The following is a 22015-nucleotide window of genomic DNA, read 5'->3' as shown; positions in this document are numbered from 1 at the left end:
AGCCTCTGAGTCCCGGACTCCACCGTGGCCCGTCTACCCAGCGGCTCCACTATGGATCCTAGCTCCCTCCTCTCCGCCGTGGACCAGCAGTACGCACTGGCTCTGCCGGGCTCCCTCGTCCCTCTGGCTATGCCTTGGTCTGTCGTCGACCATCTGTTGCCTTGGGACTCCACTCCTCTGGCTGTGCCTCGTCCCTCCGGCTCTGTCAGGCTCCTCCTTCCCTTTGGCTCCTCCTTGGCCCTCTGTCGCTCCAACTTCACCGTGGCCTTCTGGATCCCCGCCTCCACCTCGGTCGCCTGAGCCATCTGCTCTGCCTTGGCCCTCTGGATCCTCCCGCACCTGCTCTGCCACCATCGGTCGGCCCCCTGGAGTCATCAGCCCTTCCTCCACCATGGCTCCTCTCTCCGTCGGCTCCACCGTGGGTCGCTGTTATGGCTGTGGCATGGGTCCCGCTTGGCTCCTCCTGGTCCAAGTCCCTCCAGTTTCCTCCCTGGCTCCTCCCCCCATCGTCTCCACCATGGACTCTGTCTGCCGGCCCCTCCCGGGTGTTCCTCCTGAGACTCCTCCCAAGTTCCTACCCATCCCTCCCTCTGTTTTTTCTACGACGCGAGGACGCACCTTCCAGGAGGGGGGCGATATGTCAAGCCTCTGCACTGTTTGTGTGTGTTTTTCTCCCCATGTGCTCCCCATGACCCAGTTTCTCCCTTGTTTGATTTGTGTTCTTTGGTTCAGGTGTGTCGTGTTAATTGTCCTCGTTTCACCATGTATTTAGGCCCTAGTCTGTGCAGTCTGTTTTTTGGGTCTACAATGTTATATACGTTTCTTCAGCCTTTCCTAGTGTGGATTAGCCCTTGTTTTGGATAACATTAGTGACTGTTACTTTGATCCACATCTCCATGTTGCTCCCTCCGACACAGTGTGACAACATGTAGTCATGTAGCAGATGTTTTAATCCAAAGCGAGTTACAAATGAAGACAATAGAAGCAATCAAACCAACAAAAGAGCAACATTATGTAAGTGCTGTGACAAGTTCCAATTAATCTCACAGTACACATAGCAAGTTTTTTTTTAAATTATTTATTTTTTTATTTTTTTATAAAAAAAAAAAAGAAAACACGTAGATTTCTTTCTTGAAGAGAAATGTATTTTGAATTTCTTGTTTTTTGTGCGCAGGTAATTCAACCAGCAGGGAACAGTTAAAGTAAAAGTCTGTGAAAGTGATTTGGTGCCTCTATGGATGGCACAATAATGTATTGTTCACTTGCAGAATGCAAGCTTCTGGAAGGCACACAAGTCTGAAGCAATGAATTTGGGTAAAGGAGTGTAGAGCCAGGGGTTATTTTGTAGGCAAACATCAATGCCTTGAATTTTATGTGAGCAGCTATTGGTAGCCAGTGCAAATTTATAAACAAAGGTGTGACGTGCTCTTCTCTTCTTGTTAAATACTAATTTTGCAGCCACATTCTGGTTTAGTTGGAGAGATTTGATAGAACTGGCTGGAAGACCAGCCAAGAAAGCACTGCAATAGTCCAGACTGGACAGAACAAGAGCTTGAACAAGGAGTTGTGTATCATGTTCTGAAAAAAAAGTGATAATCTCCCTAATGTTGTATGACGCAAATCTACGGTACCTGGCAGTTCTAACAATATGGTCTGTGAACTTCAGCTGATAATCAATCACAACTCCAAGGTTCCTGGCTGTCCTGGAAGCTGTTATGGTTGATGCACCTAACTGGATGGAGAAACTATGATGAAGTGATGGGTTGGCTGAAATCACAAGCAGTTATGTCTGGGCAATCTTAAGTTGAAGGTGATAGTCCTTCATCTAGCAAGGAATGTTTGTTAGGCATGCTGAGATGCGAGCAGCTATCGTTGGATCATCAGAATGGAATTGGAGGTAGAGTTGATTCTCATATCACTGTTATGCTGATGACAAGCCATGTTTCTGAAAGAAAGAACCTAATGATGCCATATGGACAGAGAAGAGAAGTGGTCCAAGAACTCTGGAACTCCCTGAGGCACCCCAGTAGCTAGATGTTGCGACTTGGACATCTCAACCCTTCGAGATACCTTAAAGGACCTATATAAGAGGTAATACTCAAACCACTGGAGTGTGGATCCTGAGATGCCCTTTTCCAAGTGGGTTGACAGTAGGATCTGGTGCTTAACTGTGTCAACCGCAGCAGTCAGATCCAGCAAAAATATTTAAAAAAAGGGAAAACATGACACCTGCTTAGACGACAACTTTATTACATGTGGATTTTCTTATGCGGTGCTGCTAACCACATTTATCGAAACAGGGGAGCAAGGTCCATGCAGTTTTATTTGTTAAACACTAGATGAACAAAAGTTAAATATATGACTTGTCACCCAATTGCTGAAACCTGACACTCAAACACCAGAAACACACCAAATATGCAAAACAATACACTAATTATCGGCCTTTGACTCAGGTTAACAAACATTTTTTAAAAACATTTTTTGCAAAACACAACACACAATTCTCTATGTAACACACACAAAAAAAATCTAACAGGAATTAATATTATGGCAAATGTGTTTGCAAATGTTTGCTTTTGAGATGCGTTTGTGATATTTTGAATGCAGTGCTTCATTTTGCAAGAGATCTGAGGCATTTTACATTTTGTGTGCGCAATTCTTGGATGTGTGTAAAGCTTTGAAAAAAAAGAGGCAAAGTTTTGAAAGTGTGTGTAAGCAGTTGAAGAAAAAATGGGTAACACTTTATTTCGATAGTTCACTTTAGACATTCTACTAACAGTAAGTAAATTTGCAACTACATGTCAACTAGCAGTCATTAGAGCATTAGTAGACTGTCTGTTTAATATCTTCTAACACTTTATTTTGATAAACCCTAAACCTACCCTACTGAGAGCTAGTAGACATGTAGTTCCAAATAAATGAGAATTAGTTGACATGTAGTTATTTAGTTACTTATAGTTAGTAGAATGTCTAAAGTGGACTACTGAAATAAAGTGTAACCAAAAAGTGTAATATATACTTAAATTCCTTGAAACTGAGAAGCACTAATCACTGCTTTTTACATATTCCTACTAACAACTTCCATCATGCATTATATATCTGTTATTGGGACTGCAGGCTGCATTACTTTTCAGTAAACACCAATGTGACATGCCATAATTAGCAATTTTCCAGTTACTCTCTTCATGTCATGTCCTCTCTTGCATTCTGGCAATACACACACAAAGTCATGCTCTGTGTGCTGACTATTTAGTCGATGGACTGGTATATTATGAAAGAGAAAGCTCTCTTTAGCCACTACAGTTCCCACCAGCACAGATAAACAAAGCATGAGTGACATTCTCTCATCAGTCAAGGCACTGCCACGCTCCCTTGCCAGATAACATCAAGAGTGCATGTCAATTTACAAGTGCTGTCTGTCACACTTCAGTGATAACACAACAGCAGGAGTGTGTGTCTCTGTCTCTGTCTCTCTGTGTGTGTGTGTGTGTGTGTGTGTAAAGTGCACAGTCTCTGCTAGTGGTTTAGCAGAAAGCACTTGAGTATGAAACAGCTCTGGTCTCTGTAAGATTAGAGCCTTACTCAATGATCTTATTGCATGTACTGTTTAAACAGCTGTGTTCCTGGTAATGGATATCTTTGTAAAGAGCATGTGATACTTCAATTTATGCAATAAATGCAATTAAATTGAAGAAAACATCATATACATACTGTAAAGTAGCTCCCTATAGTTTAAAATATGAATTATTCTTTTCTACCCCTCTGAAATGCCCAGATTTAAAATTGGGAGAATTGTGACCCTTAACATGTATCGTTTTCATATGTATTGTGTTTTCTGAACAACTCATGTCTGACCATCAATCACAAGAGCAATATGACTGTTGAATAAAGATGTGGAGCAAGACTGTCAAACTCAGATGTTGTTTTGTCAGTGGAAAAACTACCCCTCCAAAAAAAAAAAAGGGAAATGCACTAGAATTTCTAGTCGAATTAGAAATGCTTAGTTTTAATCTTACAATGTGTTTGTAATAAACATGGAACCAGAATTTAACACTAATGAGACACCAATCAGATCATTGTTTAAGTGCTAATAAATCAGTACATACCTGTGTACTGTCACGGATCAGTCGGGCCCTTCACTCCACCAATCACAGCGTTCCAGGTCACCCGAATACTAATCACACGCACCTGCACCCAATCGCCACCGTCATCAATCCCAATACTTAAGCCAGCACAACTCACACCACGCCGTCCGATCTCGTTATTCTCAACGTGGACTCCGACCTCAAGAAAGCTAAAGATATCCTTACCTTCCAAGTACTTACCTTTTATTCCTTACCTGCTTGTCTCTACCATCCTGTGTTGTACTCTCCTTCCAGATCCTCCATCGACGGTGTGTGTCTGTCATTGTGGATCCCCTCGTCTCGTCTTCCAGCTATACTGCAAAGAGAAACAAGTCACTCACGGAAAACCTTGCACGATTGAATACTCACCTCTGGATCTCAAACTCGCCTCTCACAGACACCGATCATTTAAATAAATCTACATTGGTTATTATTCATCCTTGTGTCCGGCTCCTAATATAACATGTACATGTGGTGTCTTTTTTTAACACAAGTATTAATAGTACTTTTAAAACTATATAATGAAAACTAATCAAGCAAAAGCATTTATCATGCTGAAACACACCTTGTGGTGGCATTCTTCTGCCTCAGGATTTAAAGGTCCCATAGCATGAAAATTTCACTTCATTTTTAACATTAATATGAGTTCTCCTAGCCTGCCTATGGTCCCCCAGTGGCTAGAAATGGCGATAGCTGTAAACCGAGCCCTGGGTATCCTGCTTCGCCTTTGAGAAAATGAAAGCTCAGATGGCCCAATCTGGAATCTTCCCTTTATGCCGTAATGCTGGGAAAGGTTACCTCCCCTTTCTCTGCTTTGCCCGCTCATGAGAAGATGAGCTACTAGTGCAAGGCGAGCGCAATATTTTTTTTTTTCCTCGAGAGATATCATGGTTTGCAAACGAGTGAAGCATGACAGTTGCTCGGTGTTTGGATGTACAAATTAACTCCAAAGTATTTTTTTAGTTCCTTCATCCAAGCCTATGGCTAGCATTAGCTACATGATAATAACTGTAACAGCATACATAAACAAACCAACTAAAGTACCGTATCCAGACACAATATTTTAAACTAACCATTCGGAGACATCCTGCTGTAGCCGCTGAGTGTAACTTCTTCATTCGGTGCTTCTCCATCCGGATCAGATTCTGGGTCATCTGAAGTTTGAACGACTGTGTGTCTACGAGCCATTGCGATACATCCACTGTCAGCATTAGCGCATGGTAGTGCAAGCTGGTTAAGGCCACACACCCACCCTCCACCTTGCCCCGCCTCTCTCCTCCTCATTAGCATTTAAAGCTACAGACACAGAAATGGCACGTCCTAAGGAAAGCTCATTGTGGGACTGGCTCCTAGTGGCTGAAATTCTGCACCAAGGCTGAATTTCGGGAAAGAGACATCAGATACAGTACTAGGGATCACTTAGGCCTATATAAAAGCATCCAAAAAGCAGCATGTCATGGGACCTTTAACTTGATGTTTCAGGACCCCTTTAAAGAATAATGCTCTTTCCATGGAAAATGTAATAATTAATCTGGGTATAATCACTGGTAAATCATTGTAGGGTTAATACATACTCACTTACACCTATACAGTTAATTTATTGTATCCAACTCACCTTTCCTCAATTTTTTTGGATTCTGGGGGAAACTGAAGCACCCACAGGAAAGTCAAAGCAACATGGGGAGAACATGCAAACTCCAGGCAGAATGGCCTCCTGGCTCAGTTTAAACTCAAACCGGGACCTTCTTGCTGTGAGGTGACAATGCAACTCACTTTGCCATCAATGCATTAATGAAGATTGTTATAATGTGAGACACATTTGAGGATGAATCTTAGAAAGAAACAATTTGGCAGAATCAGTTTAAGCTGAGAATACACTGACACAATAAATTGTTAAATAACCAGCATCCTTAAGGATTGTTGTTGTTTACTTTTGTTTGGTTCTCAGCTGCTGCTGCTGCAGCTGCAGATGATGATTAAAATTATTGAAGCAACATTACAATAATGCTTTCTCATCAGTGAGCTGCAATGTGCTGATATTTATTATTTTACTTCATTGCAAACTAAGGACAGAGAAAAAATTCTTAACTGTGAAAACTATATTAGTACAACTTTGTTTCTCAAAGCATATTTTGAGAGCCCAACTAAGTTTATCTTAAAGCTCAACCTATCATGATTTCACACACTGTATCCCTAATTTATCAGCAATTGTATGTGGTAGCCTTCTTGAAACAATGCCACATTATCTCTCATCTCATCACAAGACTTTTCTCTATTGGGAGGACATTTCGGCCACCTGAGCAAAAATATTCTTTATACCATACCTGTACAGCGCACGCACACACCAAAAAGTGTAACTTTTAACTTTAACATGCTATTTATATTTGATTTGACCCTTGACTAAATGATGTACATTTATAATAAATCAGCATAATATAATTATTTCTGAAGGATCATGTGGCACTGAAGACTGCAGTAATAATTCTGAAAATTCAGCTTTGCTTTACAGGAATAAATTATATTCTGAAGTATATTCAAATAGGAAAACAATATTAGAAATTGCAATAATGTTTCACAATATTACTTTTTTTTCTGTATTTTTGGTCAAATAAATACATCCTTGATGAGCATAAGAGACTGCATTAAAAACAAGGTGATTATGTATTGGGTTTATAATATAGGCCTAACATAATAGAATATCAAATCAAACTGAAGCATTTTAACTGACAGGATAGAATAGAGTGGAAAACGAACTGTAGCATTTAAACTAGGGAGACCAGATTTCTCAAGGTTCAATAGGGGCCCGGGGATGGGGGATGGGGGGTATATATACCAAACACACACACAGAGTTATTTTATTTTTATATAAAAGTAAAGAAGCTAATTACAAATTAAAGGAATACTCGACCCCAAAATGAAAATGTCGTTCCAAACCCCTAAAAGCTTAATTTGTCTTCGGAAAACACAATTTCATATATTTTAGATGAAAACCGGGAGGCTGACTGTCCCATTGACTGCATAGTAAATTGCACTGTCAGGGTCCATAAAAGTATGAAAGATGTCATCAATACAGTCCATCTGCCATCAGACATGAAATCTGAATTTTATGATGTAACTAGAACACTTTTTGTGCGCAAAAAACAAAACAAAATATCGACTTTATTCAACTTTTTCTGCTCCTCCGTGACACTGCCTGCAAGCGCGTTCATGAGTTCACTAGCAGAGCATGACGCAAACACACCTCAGATGATGCAGGACGTAAACGCAGTGACCTACTGACGTCGAGGCCAGCGTACACCATAAACGGCGTTTACAGTGTGTATTCAGGCGGAAGGAGAACTGATCGCGGATCGCGCGTGACGGCGTTTCTGTTATCATTCGGCGTGATTCTGCCTATCTATCCCGCCTTCACTTATTGCAAGTTAATCGTTAACGAATTGTGATTGGATGGTAATTTTGTTCTACACAAGCTTAGATACCTTTGATTAGGCTGTTCTCGCATGACAGAACACTTCTACTTCTAGCTCTGATCACCCAGTCATAAATAAATTTTGAAATACTGGACAAAACATGATTTTTTTTTTTTTTAAAGTCGGGACACTAAAAACAAGCTGAAATATGGGACTGTCCTGGGAAAAACGGGACGTCTGGTCACGCTCATTTAAACTGAGATCTGTTAAATATATTCAAAAAAAAACACATTAACATGTGAATTCTATAGCTATCTAACATCCTTATAAAGTACAGTTTGCACAATACATCTGCAAACTGCAATACATCATTTGGCGCACATCATTCTCTTTCTATGAATACTAAACCACATTCACTGGTTCCATCTAACTCTGTAGCGATATCAACTCTATAGCGGTTTACCAGAGCATTGCAATTCATTCACTTTTACTAGAATTTAGTTAAATGGTATGCAATGCCAAAGCTGCAGTAATTAGAAAAATAACTAAATAAATGTACAAAGAAATGTAAAAAAAAAAAAAAAAAAGCAAATATGAATAAATAAGTATAAATAAATTTACAAATAAAATAAAAATAAATAAATCATTATTTATAATTATATTTCCTTATTTATGTATTTTTTTTCCCACATTTATTTTTTTTATTTATTTATACATGTACTGTATTATTTCCACTTTTATTTGTTTTCATATGTATGTATTTATTTACGTATGTATTTATATATTTACTTATTTAGACATTTGTTTATTTTTTTCATATTTATTTATACATTGCTTTGTCCATAGGGTAATGAACACATAGCGTGTTTTATCTCAGGAATAGCAATCAAGCCAGAGTAGGTGAGGGGTAAGCTTTGAGGCCACATTACGTATGTTTACATGGACATCAATACTCCGATTTTAATACGATTAAGACAATACTCTGATTAAAAGTCAACCATGTAAACAGCGATTTTTGATTACCTTAATCCGGCTAAAGTCATAATCGAAGTAAACAAATCAAATTAAGACATGTGGAGTATTCCTATTTTAGTCGCATTATTGAAGTGCAGTACAGATGTAAACACCTTAATCACACTATGGGTGTTTCTCAAACAGAAGGCTGGATCCTACCGAGGTTGCGTCCTTCCTAGTTCAGTCCTTCAGAGTCTTGTAGGCTAGACTCCTCATCGGCATATAAACGCTAGAATGAGATGCTCTAGTAAGTGCGCGTGGCTACATCACATATGTTCCCACCAGTGGGGATTTCTTTAAGACTGCAAGAGAAGCTCGGCTTCCCCTATAATGTCAAAAAATTAATGGTCAAATATGTACTATTGTGTTAACATTTTATTGACTAAAAATGCGTTAGAACACGTTCATCTTGAAGACAAGTTCGTTCAGAATCAGCTACATATAGCAGGTCGGCTGACTTGATTCCTTCTCATACATTCCCGTAGCATCAGTGCATTTCCCTGTTGAAGCCTAGCGTCCATTGACTTCAATGGGGCTGCTTTGAACAGTTTTTTTCAGTGCTTCGAAACTAGACGGTCATTGGATAAATGCTGTGATTATGTCCCGCCCACGGACGCTCATCGTCTCTGGGGGTGAATGGAGGAGTGGGCTGGCCTGGATGATGATTGGAGGGTCTGTGGAAAGACTGCATCTCCTTTTGATTGACAGTGATTTTGTACTATAAAAAGTCGCTGACGCTGAAGCTATTCGAGCTTAGTCCCATCGCGGCTTTGCACTTGGTTCTTATCAATCATTATATATTTTATTCATTTATAATGTTATGTTTTAATATACATGCTGCTAACTAGGAAATTTCAAGATATGCAAGCAAAAAATGCTCCTGACAATACGACACGAGCAAGAGTGTTGTTTTTGTTTCGTTTATGTTTGAATCCAAATCCGCGTTGATTTGGGCGAATCACTGATTCACTGAGCCATTCACTAAAACAGTCATTTGATTCGCTCCTGAAGGATTCAGCCGTTTTGAAAGAATCATTTGAATGACTCAGTGATTCAATCACGAACTTCTGCCACCTGCTGGCCGTTTTTAAGTTGCCCGCCTAAAAGTAGGCATATTACATTATTTTCCTACATATTTCTATATTCAGAATTTAGTATTTAAAACATTAATCTCATAACATTATTTATGCAATTATAAATACAGTCTAAATGAATAAATGCCACATCTAAATGTCACTTCATGCAGCTTTTGTGCAGTGCTAGGATGAGTTTTGTTTAGATCATGGATAACAATAGCCAGTCATTCATTCACATTAATTAAGTATTCAGAGAATAATATTGTCTGTTTTCACTTACATCTATTTATTTATTAAATTTTGATTTATTTTGTAGAATTGAATCATAAATTAAACTGGTATAGTATCGCAAGACATTTTTATGGTATCGTGACAACCCTATTATACACCACATTCCTTGTTTCAGTTTAACCTAATTCCCACATTTCCTCCGTCGAGTTTAATATCTTTTTTTTAGATTGTTTGTTCATTCATTCATTCATACAGTAGGCTAGGCTAGCGTCACTGGAAAAGACGCCTAGTTGGTACGACAGGGTCACAGAGCATTTTCTTGAAAAGGAACGTAGGGCAGAATTTACGTATAAATAAATGTACAATTTTTATGATGTAGGCCGAAAATGAGCTTCCCCTCTTTGAAAGACCAGTAGCCACCACTGGTTCCCGCACTTACCGTCACGGCACAAAAACACTAATAAAATTTTATTTTCATGAAATGGAATGGGTACAAAGGATTGTGGGTGATTGAAGGTCGCGGAGGATACATCCCATGCATCCTTCAAATTCAGCTGAAAGAAGGATGCGAAACGAAGGCTGTCTTCCAAGGATCCTTCCGATTGAGATGGCCTTCAGCGACGTTTGATGACGTGGCAGCCGAGATATGCAACCTTTGTAGGATGCAGCCTTCCGTTTGAGAAACACCCACTATTACTGTCCTGTAGGACATCATCACAAAGACAAACTATATGTTTATACGTGAGATTCTGGAGGGGACATCGGAAGGCGTCGCGTGGTGACGTAATGACGTGTGCCATTAAATCGATCTATGTACTATAACATGTAAAACGGGAACATGAAATGATTAATCTAAAAGCAACTCATGTAAACACCTTAATCATAATATTGTCTTATTCAGAATAAGGTAAATAATTAGGTTACTGACACCTTGTGGTGCCCAAACAAATGACTTAGATGGGGTTGATTCGGGATACAACGAGGCATCAGTTACTGTAGAAGATTTGTCGCCTCTTGCCATTTCCCGTGTGTACAGTCACCGCATCGACTGATTATAATGGGTTCTCTTGGTGTAGACAAGGCTTTAGATACGGATTAATCATGCGCCGAGTCATCAACTGGAAATATCCAGAATTAGATCAAATAAAAGGTGTCCATGGGAACGGAGCTAATGAAACACACACGCCACGCATTGTAGCCTAAAACATGCTTAATATTTGCGACTGAAACCAGCAATTGTATACGGCTATGCAGTGGAGATGCGTTCACTCTCAAACATCATTCAGTATTCATTTTGTAATTTTGTCTAATATTTGTTCGTTTGTTCTTATTGTGAAATATTTTGTTATTTTTGTGATTTATTTCTTGTTTTTCAATTAATTCATAAGTTAACAATGCAAATTAAATGGTTACATTTTTTTTCTGCAGTCGAAGAAAATATAGCCTAAATTATATCAGAGATTTCTCACATTTTAAATATCAAGATTTATTTTATTTTTTTTATTATTATTGCAGTCTAATAAAAGTTAAGAAAATATAATTAGCCTATAGATCCATCTTCTTTCTTAGCTTTTAACTTCTTAAAATGTGTTATGAATAATTTTAAATCAACTTCATAACAAATAGGGGTTTCACTTTATTTTGATGGTCCCTTTAACACATTCTATTGACTATAAGTAATGTTGCACCTACATTTCTACTAACTCTCATTAGAGTGTTAGTAGTGTATTAGTTGACTGGTAGGGTTAGGGTTAGATTAAGTTGACATTTTCTTGCAAAGTTACTTATAGTTAGTAGAATATCTGTTGGGAGACCAACACAATAAAGAGTTAGCTGATATGAAGCAGACAGTCTACTAATACTCTTATAAGAGTTTGTTGACATGTAGTTGCAACATTACTTAGTGTCAACAGAATGTTCAAAAGGGACCATCAAAATAAAGTGTTACCCAAATAGGCTAGGCTAATGAATTTTCGTCATAAGGAATATACACAAACATAACAAATACCCTAGCTCAGAGCTATTCAATTAGTTTCATTTGAGGGCCAGATTATCGAACTGAAGGAGGCTGGGAGGGGGCGGTCATCCCAATGTCTTTTTAGGGGGAGCTTATAAAATAAGAAATTAAATTGAAAAGCATATTCAGCTGTAAAAAAAAACAAATATTATACCAAAAATAACATCTATGAAAGGTTAACATTAGTGTTATCAATAGATTAAAAAATAACTAATTAATAACATTATGTAATTAATTGCATATTCATATATTTATGTTATCATAATTTCTCACTGAACCTCCAAATTAATGTAGAAACAACATAGTTGTTATATTATAAATATGGTTTGATGGCATATTTTTACTAAGTAGCCTACTATTAGCTAATGAAGGCCAGTATCATTGATACTAATAATGCTACTGATATCTCCATTAAATAAAATTTCCCTCAATTTTAGCCATTAATTATAGCCATTCAACATTACAGTATAATTGAAAGCCATTATTTTTAACACTTAATAGGTTCTGAAAAATGACAACTTTTAATTTAAGTGAACTTAAAACAGTCTTCACATAAACTATAAATTGTATATGTATCAACTATACAATTAATATAAATTAATCTTTATTCAAAATACAAAAGTTAATCAGTGACTAGAGCAGCGGAGTGATTTCTCCTTTTTCTTTTGTTCTTTGATTTCCATCAATGACAGACTTCATCAGGTTTCACTTTAAAAGCAGCGCTATCTCTTTAAAAGTTGATGCACATGACGCAGATCTGACACACGTTCGCATTTCTTCCAACATTTTAGAGTCATTTGGGACTCATTTTCAGACCGTATTTACAAGGTAACTCGCCATAACAGCACATTTTAACATACTTGTGTTGTGCTTTTGTCTGCTGAAGCGGCTCAGCAGCGTATGTGGAAAGTCGAACGCGCAGCCTTTCAAACTATCGATAATCAACTTTGTCTAGGCTCTGTGCTATTTCGCGCTAGATGACCGATAGTTGCGGATATCTCATAATCCCCTCACATGAGCGCTTGTCAACGCTGCCGTCGATGTTGCCGTCTCCAGTAGTGTGTCTTCCTTTTCTTTTTTGGCTATGAAACAACGGCCCGGGCCAGTGTTGCCACCTTGTGGACAAACTAATTAGAGCAAAAACAATTTGGCTTGTGTGCGACTCTTCCCCCGGGCCGGATGAAGATGATTGGCGGGACACCAATTGAATAGCCCTGCCCTAGCTATTCTATAACACAAATATAAAGAAATAAATGATACATATACATACATACATACATACATACATACATATAGAGAGAGAGAGAGAGAGATATTAGGGATGGAACGGTACACAGATGTCACGGTTCCATACGATTTCGGTACAACAGGAAAAAACAACAGCAAATCTACTATGCTCGGTTTCTTTTCATTTATTTTGAACAGACAGTAGTACAAATTACCTAGATGTGAAATTCCACCTAGATGTGAAAATAATAAATATTATTACAGGGTCATTCTACAGAAACGTCCACTTTTCTGTCCCTAGACTTTAAAGAAATATTACAATTGAAATACACATTAGGATTACAATTTTTTTTATATTTTAAAATGAAACAATGTTATTTGAACAATTACACCTTCCTGAGCCGTCAATGTGGCATTATTATTTTTTTTTATTAATTATATAGAATTCCAAGTACCGCAAAACTGCTCGTCCCCACAGCCATGTACAGCAGGAAAGTGCTTTATTTTGAGGTCATAAACAGGATTTTCTACCATTTAAAATACAAAAGTCTATTCATAACTATCAAATATATGATGTAAATGGCATAATAAAACAAAATGGCAAAAAATATTATAAAATATATAATGAAAACAGTGGTCCCCTGGAGTTGTGTCACTGGTGTTACCGCTTAACAAAAGTCTTTTATTTTGGAATTAAAAAATAAAAAATAAATAAATCACACTGATGACATCACTCGACTTCCTCCTTCCTATTTTCTAAACATCTATGAAAAAGGCCCATGTTTAGTCCACTGTTTCTTTTCTGTTATGATACATTTTCTCATGTATCTCATGATTTCATATGAAGCTTTTAGTTGATGTCACTGGTGTGACCTATTTATTGTTAGGGAAATGTAACAAAAACTATAATACAAATGGATTAAACTACTTAATTTAGTGAGTATACCATGATTGACAACATGTGGCTTGATACCTTGCAGCAGACATTTTGTAAAATGCATTTTTCATGAAAATTGTCACTGGTGTTACTGTCACTGGTGTTACCTTCCTTATGGATAACACCAGTGAAGATCAGTATATCAGGTCTAATGTATTGTCACTGGTGTTACTGTGCTGTGTTACTGTGTTATTGTACTGTTTTTGTCTGTCACATTAAATAAATCAAACAATCTCCTTATTTATTGCATTTTCATTATATTTCTGTAACTCTGACTACATGTGCTGATTTTTAAAAAAAATAATATTTCATAAAAACTTTTAATATTGCTAAAGAAGGTGGTAACACCAGTGACAAAAAATGATACATGTGGTCTTGAAATAATTGCACAAAACAAATAATAAGCTGTCATTTATATGTATTCATAAAGTCAAAAGGTAATCTAATAATGTGGTCTAAGTTTAAATGTAAAAAAAAATAAATGCATTTTAAGACATTTTGCCATACCAAAAGTGGACGTTTCTGTAGAATGACCCTACATTGTTATATATAAAATCTGTTTTAGATTTACAGATAAACAAGGAAAAAAAAAAAAAAAACAGTGTGACACGTAACATAGCCTTTATATGCTGAGTTTCAGTTATTTTTTGTGACATGCTTAATTTGTTCACAGAAAGGACACAGCGCGTCTGCCTCTGTGTCACCGTTGGAACGCGACTGAAGTACAAAGCCTATCATTTACATAATAAATAATAGTTTAGCATTCAGATATGTTACATCGCAAATATGGAAATATTATGGAATATTTGGATTTGTGCCAAATGAGAGAGGATACACAAGCACAAATCTCCATTTCGCAAACAGTTGAGTGCGCAAGCCTTTAAAGTATACTCCTTTGTCAGTCTATGGCAGAGACACATTCAGAATCAGCATGTGGTCACTGTCTGGGGGGCTTTGTTTTGAAGTGCGCAACTCATGGCATTCGCTGTTCTTCTGCTGGCGGTTATCAAACAGCGTTGCATTACTGCGTGTGCCCCCTTCTGGATTGGGGGTGAATTGCCTTCGTTGTAAGGCCTCATGCACCGAACCGAGATGTCTGTACTGTGATGGTTCGGTACGAAAACGTGTATCATTCCACCTAATATATATTATATATATATATATATATATATATATATATATATATATATATATATAATTAAGGAATTAAACATAGGCCTAGGCATTTGAAAATATCCTACATAATAAAATGTGTCTTCTCAAGCAATAATTCCAAAAAGAAAGAGAAGCATCGGACTTAATGCAAAATATATTCAAGACGCATTGCAGTGACATTTATTAGGATTACCAACATAGTTTGCGCTTAATATAACAGAAGAGCTTTCCTGCTAAGAAGATTAAAACAAACCTTAAGGTTTCAATAGGTAAAAGCAGACCCGGCGCCAGACACAAATTCACGGACGGGCATTTAATTTTTTCAGGGGGGCACAAATGAGATCAACCTCATTGCAATGCATAATATCATTAATTATGAATTAAATGGACAAAAAAACGAGGAAGAATTGACGTACCACTCCACTGACGCAATGCAACAGACAGAGGAGTCGTAAAGACCTAGCCTACTGAAGAAGTCTAAACACACATCGCAGGGCTCGACATCAACGCTTCTCCGCTTATCCGGGACAAGTGGATTTTTTAAAAGGCCAACTGAAAGAGAATTTTACTTGCCCGACCGGACAGGCTGCGCTGCCTCTCTCGAGGAGAAATAGAAACAAATGAGGTCATATCTGTAATGGTAAAGTGATTATATTTTGTTTCGTTTTTTTATAAAAGCTAATACAAAAACGTTTGGAGCATTTTTTGTTCGTTAAATGTAAGGTTTTTTTGTTTTTTAAGTAACGACCAAGCGGCCAGCGGCAGACAGTGAGCTGATCATAGCCTATGTTTGACCAATTTAGCCTTCTCTAAGCACCACGACTTGCCTAAAATAAAATATATAGAAACAGTTCAAGCATCACAATGTTAGTTTAAATGTTTGAACTATATAAAAATGTGCGCTATGTGCATATCTAATCGTTTGTGTGAAGAGTGGAAGCTGAAGCGTACTTTGCAGGACATGGAGGCGCCAGAGCAGTCACTTGCATTTTTTCTTGATAGTGGAAACAACTTAAAATATGCCTTAATTTTTGCTTATAAAGGTAAGAGTAATACATCATTCGGAACTGTAAAGGGTCTACTTTTATTTGTGTGCATTCACAATATCAACAAAACTTTGTGCTTTTATTAAAATAAATAGGAAAACAGAGGATGCGCTTGCAGTCTCGTCTTGAATAGGAGCGCTTCACAATGATGAACCGAAACTGAACGAATTGAGTCACAAATATGATAAATATATCTATAGAAAGCTTTAAATTACTACTTTAAACAAAAACAAAAACTCTTTCATTATGTAATCCGTAAAGATGCATTTCTCTCTAAAGGCACGAAGTCATTTTTCATCACCATCTAAAATATAAAAATAAGGAAAAGCCTAAAACAGGCCCGATTATATTTTTTCTGATTTTTATGTTGCTCTGCTCTGAATTCCTTAAAATTTAAAGGATTTTCTGGAACGCAGTTTTGTCTGATGTGTGAATTATTTATTAGCCTATTTTTAATCCATGCAACAAAACAGCTTTTAAAATTACTTTATTGCATTCCAGATGATTTTAAAGAACTTTTTACTATAAATATTACAGGTAGCTTGAATGTAAAACATTGTCATGAATTTGTTGTATTCCCATTTGTAAAGTAGGCTACAAATTAATTGTAGTAATCTAACCCGATCTCATGAAAGTGCGTGTAGCACGATTTTCTCTTTCTATTTGACGCAATGTTTATAAGCAGAAATTAACTTTGGGATGCAAAAGACTGATACATTCATTATTAATGGCATGGCTGGTTCAGTCGACAGAAATACGGGACAGGGGCCTATAATTTACTGCTGAAATGTTTGCGGGGCAAATCTCAGGACAGTCTGATCGCAGGCGCCACTGCAGTTAAGCAACATCACACGACCAAGAGTGCTGAATACCATCACGATTGAAAATGTGATGCTGGCCTCTTGCCATACCCTAGCCCAGTCAGGTGTACCGTGAAAAATTAGCCATACTTCATATCTCTATTATAATTCGTCATTATTATTTTAAATCAGAGGGTTTTAAAAGGTTTAACCAATGCCGATCATTATAAAGAGCTTGTCAGTAAAACTTTGTAACGCCATTGGATCCTCAAGCTCTCAGCGAAAGCTCGTAACTTCACCCCGCCTCCTTTCAGATTGACTCGCCGTGCACAGCCTGGAGGAGACAGATATCCGCTTTTCCGCAATGCAAGGGTAAATAAATAACAACTGATGTTTGAATAGTACAGCGTTTTCTTTACTCAGCAGGCTCGTCCAGGGCGGGCACTAGTTAGGCTACTCACAGGGCGGGCAATGGCCCGCCCATGGCGCCGGGACTGGGTAAAAGCACCAGTGTTTCAAATAAATAAGTGTTTCAAATAAGTGTTGTCCACAGTGTTGTCTTTGGTGGGGGCGGGAACGTGCTGCGGTTTTTGTAAGTTGTTTTTGTTTTGTTTTTGGTTAGGCAGAATTTATCCAATCATGACGCGCTAGCCGTTAAGTTTGTCGTGTAGTGGACTGATCGAAAAAAATAAATAAATAAAAATCTTGATAATCTTTAAAATGTGAGAAATCTCTGACATAATTTAGACTATACTTTCTTCGACTGCAGAAAAAATAAAACCATTTAATTTGCATTGTTAAAGGTGCAATAGGTGGTTGTCTTCAGAAATTTTTTTTTGTTATTCTGGTTGAAACATGGACATGGAGGGAATTAAAATTTTCATCAACAACAAATGTAGAAAAATCAAGGTAAATATTGCTTGATCAGGTAATATGTTTATTCTATGTCATTTCCAAACATGCTGTACCTTCAAGGGTGTTTTTAAAAAGCTAAACATTTTAAGTTAAATAAGAGTATTTTGCATACATGAAATGCTAAGTATTAATTCAAAGCTAATAAGTGAAGCTATCTTCCATTTTTTCACAAAAAACTACAGGACTGACATTTATGGTTACAAAGTACAATTGATATGGATTGTGAGAGTAGATTTGTGTAATACTTTTTATATTATAATGTATTAAAATCTCTTTGGACTTTTTTTTTTTTTTTTTGGCCTCTAAGGGATGACACAATCTGGTACCAAACCAAGAATATCATAGGCCTTATCCCTGAGTAAGATTCCTCTGGAGTACCGGGCGTTCCAGGAGGTTTTCAGCAAACTGTTGGCAACCCAACTTCCTCCTCATCGGCCATGGGACTGTGCAATCGACCTGCTACCTGGGGCTACTCTGCCCAAGGGCAGGGTTTACCCATTGTCCATCCCGGAGCAGAAGGCCATGGAGGAGTACATTCAGGAAGCACTCTAACAGCACTTCATTCGACCATCTACCTCCCCTGCCGCTTCGAGTTTCTTCTTCGTGACCAAGAATGACGGAGGCTTGCGGCCGTGCATCGACTACCGTCATCTCAACTCTCAAAGAGTGAAGTATTGGTACCCACTTCCTCTGGTCCCGGCAGCTCTGGAACAGCTACGGGGAGCTCGCATCGGCTGGACCTGCGAAGCGCATACAACCTCATTCGTATACGCCAGGGCGATGAATGGAAGACCGCCTTCGTTACAGCATCTGGATACTATGAATATCGGGTCATGCCGTATGGCCTATCTAACTCTCCCTCTGTCTTCCAAGGCTATATGAATGAGGTGTTCCGGGAATTCCTTCAACGATTCGTCATCGTCTACATCGACGATATCTTAATCTACTCCCGGAACCTAGCCGAACATCGCCTCCATGTTAAGCAGGTCCTCGAGAAGCTCCGCCATCACCATCTCTATCTCAAGCTGGAGAAGTGCGAGTTCCACACCACCTCCGTGCACTTTCTGGGTTATGTCATTGACCAACATGGAAGCAATCCGGAACTGGCCTCAACCAGCTACCGTCAAGGAACTACAACGATTCCTAGGATTTGCCAATTTCTACCGGAGATTTATCCACAACTACAGCCTGCTCAGTTCACCTCTCACCCCCTCACTCAAGGGCCGGCCCAAGTCCCTGTCCTGGAGCACACCTGCCCTCGAAGCCTTCCATCATCTCCAAGAAGCCTTCCAGACCGCTCCGATCTTGGTTCATCCTAACCCGGATCTCCCGTTCATCGTCGAGGTGGACGCCTCTTCCACCGGGGTCGGAGCGGTCCTTTCACAGCGGCAGGGTGATCCTCTACGACTCCATCCATGTGCCTTCTATTCAAAGAAACTGTCCCCGGCGGAGCAGAACTACGATATTGGGAATCGTGAGCTCCTAGCTATCAAGCTTGCCCTAGAAGAATGGAGACACTGGCTGGAGGGGGCCAAACACCGTTTTGAGGTCATCACCGATCACCGAAATCTTGAATATCTTCGAGATGCGAAGAGGCTGAATCCACGCCAAGCCTAGGGGGCGTTATTCTTCACCAGATTTGATTTCACTGTCTCGTATCGACCTGGAGACAAGAATTGCAGAGCAGATGCCCTGTCACGCCTTCATCAACCGGAGCCTGATAACAATTCTCCCGAACCTATCCTCCCTCCAGCCATGATTGTCAGTCCAATTCTATGGTCCATCGATGAGCTACTGACCCAAGCTATTCGTTCCGAACCTGCTCCGCCTGGAGGTCCAGAGGGGCTTCTCTATGTACCAACAACCTATCGTCTGCCCCTCATGGACTCAGTGCATACGTCTCCGGGCTCTGGACACCCAGGTAGCCTCCGTACCCTCTCGCTCTTACGTCAGCGCTACTGGTGGCCCACCATGGCTCAGGATATCTCTCGATACATCAAGGGCTGCTCGGTCTGTGCCATCACAAACACTCCCCGGAGACTTCCGGAAGGAAAACTGGCCCCATCTGGGCATTGACTTCATGACCGACCTCCCATGCTCTAACAACCATACCTGTGTGTTTGTCGTCGTAGATTGGTTTTCAAAGGCATGCAAACTCATACCCCTCAAGGGATTACCTACCGCATTCGAAGCGGCGGAGACCCTCTTTCAGAATGTATTCCGTCACTTCGGCCTCCCAGAGGACATCGTATCGGATCGTGGACCTCAATTTGTCTCTCGAGTATGGCAAGCCTTCTTCAGACTGCTGGGAGTGTTGGTAAGCCTTTCCTCTGGTTACCACCCTCAAACTAACAGTCAGACCGAGCGGAAGGTTCAGTTAAATTGGGAGGTACCTGAGATCCTACTGCCACCAGAACCAGGACAGCTGGAGCCAGTTCCTTCCATGGGCGGAGTATGCCCAGAACTCCTTAAGACAGTCCACCACGGGGCTCACCCCGTTCCAATGTATCCTAGGGTACCAACCTCCATTATTCCCCTGGTCGGGTGAGCCTTCGGAAGTCCCAGCTGTCAACCACTGGTTCCAGCAGAGCGAGAGAGTATGGGACTCGGCTCATGTGCATCTCCAACAGGCAATGCGGAGACACAAGAGGCAAGCTGACACCCGAAGAACACCAACCCCTCGCTACCAACCTGGTCAGAAGGTATGGCTCTCGACACGGGACATCCGTCTCCGCCTGCCTTGCCGTAAGCTGAGTCCCAGGTACATAGGTCCATTCACTGTGCAGAGGCAGCTCAACGAGGTCACCTACAGGCTAAACCTTCCACCTCACTATCGCATCTCACCATTTTTCCATGTGTCTCTCCTCAAACCTCACTCTGAACCTTTGTCTGCCCCCACAGAATCTGGTGGCGATGAGGTACCTCCTCCTCCCGAGGTCGCAGATAAGGAGACCATCTATTGGGTCCGGACCATCCTCGACTCGCGGCGACAGGGTCCCAGACTAGAATATCTCATAGATTGGGAGGACTACGGTCCTGAAGAGCGTTCCTGGGTCGCTCGTCATGACATCCTCGATCCCGCGCTCCTCACACAATACCACGCTGAACATCCAGATCGCCCAGCTCCAAGGAGTCGAGGTAGACCCCGTCGTCAGCGCACCATCCGGTCGTCAGGAGCCGACCATGGAGGGGGGGGGGGTACTGTCACAGAGTCACAACCATCACAGACTAATTGCCACCCATTGTCACCAGATCGACACGCTCCGCCCACTCGGTCACTTTCCCCAGAGTTCTGATTCAAGGCACCTGCACCTCATCAGCACAGGCACTATAAGGAACCACCTCTCCTGCAAACCCTTGTCTGGTCTCGTCTATACGTACTCTACAGACTCTTTACCCGATACTTACCATTGCCTTGGAACTCTTCCAATCTTCTGTCATCCAGGATCGATCATCTACCCATTGTCTGCATCGTGTCCACTAATCATCAAAGGAGAGACTTTCCCTCTACCATCAGCTAAGTCTGCCTTGGATCCTTCAGTCTTTTCCTACTCCCTCCCGTGCCTCTGCTTAATAAACTCTATTTCTGATACTCACCTGTCTGCCTCCTGTGACACTGAGCCTGTACCAGTGACCAAACATCACAAGGAAATTATTGTGTCTGTTTGGAAAGAAATCTATGAAACACTTAATTAGATTTGGCCTTGAATCACATCACACACACGTGCGCAAATGCTCTCTCTCTCACACACACACACATGCAAACATACATGCACACACATTCAAGGTGTTCAATTTTCCACATTCCACATCTCTGTTTAAATGATACAGTTTCAGGTGTTCTTTACAGTTACTCTTTACAGAAGATGAGTGTTCATTTAAGAGACCAACGAGAACATGAATCATTTATTGCTTATATTTTTGCCTTGCCATCAGTTGTGTCAGTTATTTACAGTATGCACTGTAACGGTTCATCTGTGAGACAAATCAGTTTTATACATCAAACTCAGCACTACACTAAAAACAGGTGTGGTTATGTTTAATGACTTTGTGAATTGAGTTT

At 39.8% G+C, this 22015-nt stretch overlaps 1 protein-coding gene across 1 annotated transcript; it reads left to right on the top strand.

Annotated features, from left to right (window-relative positions):
• The first annotated feature begins 391 nt into the window (after nucleotides 1-391).
• LOC131524081 (uncharacterized) lies at nucleotides 392-19271 on the top strand. The gene is made up of 2 exons (XM_058750823.1): nucleotides 392-655; nucleotides 18618-19271. The coding sequence occupies exons 1-2, from the start codon at nucleotides 392-394 to the stop codon at nucleotides 19269-19271; spliced, it is 918 nt and encodes a 305-aa protein (XP_058606806.1).
• Nucleotides 19272-22015: the final 2744 nt, after the last annotated feature.

The sequence above is a fragment of the Onychostoma macrolepis genome, chromosome 18, assembly GCF_012432095.1.
Source record: "Onychostoma macrolepis isolate SWU-2019 chromosome 18, ASM1243209v1, whole genome shotgun sequence".
Lineage (NCBI taxonomy): Eukaryota > Metazoa > Chordata > Actinopteri > Cypriniformes > Cyprinidae > Onychostoma > Onychostoma macrolepis.
This window is presented reverse-complemented; position numbering and strand designations above follow the sequence as displayed.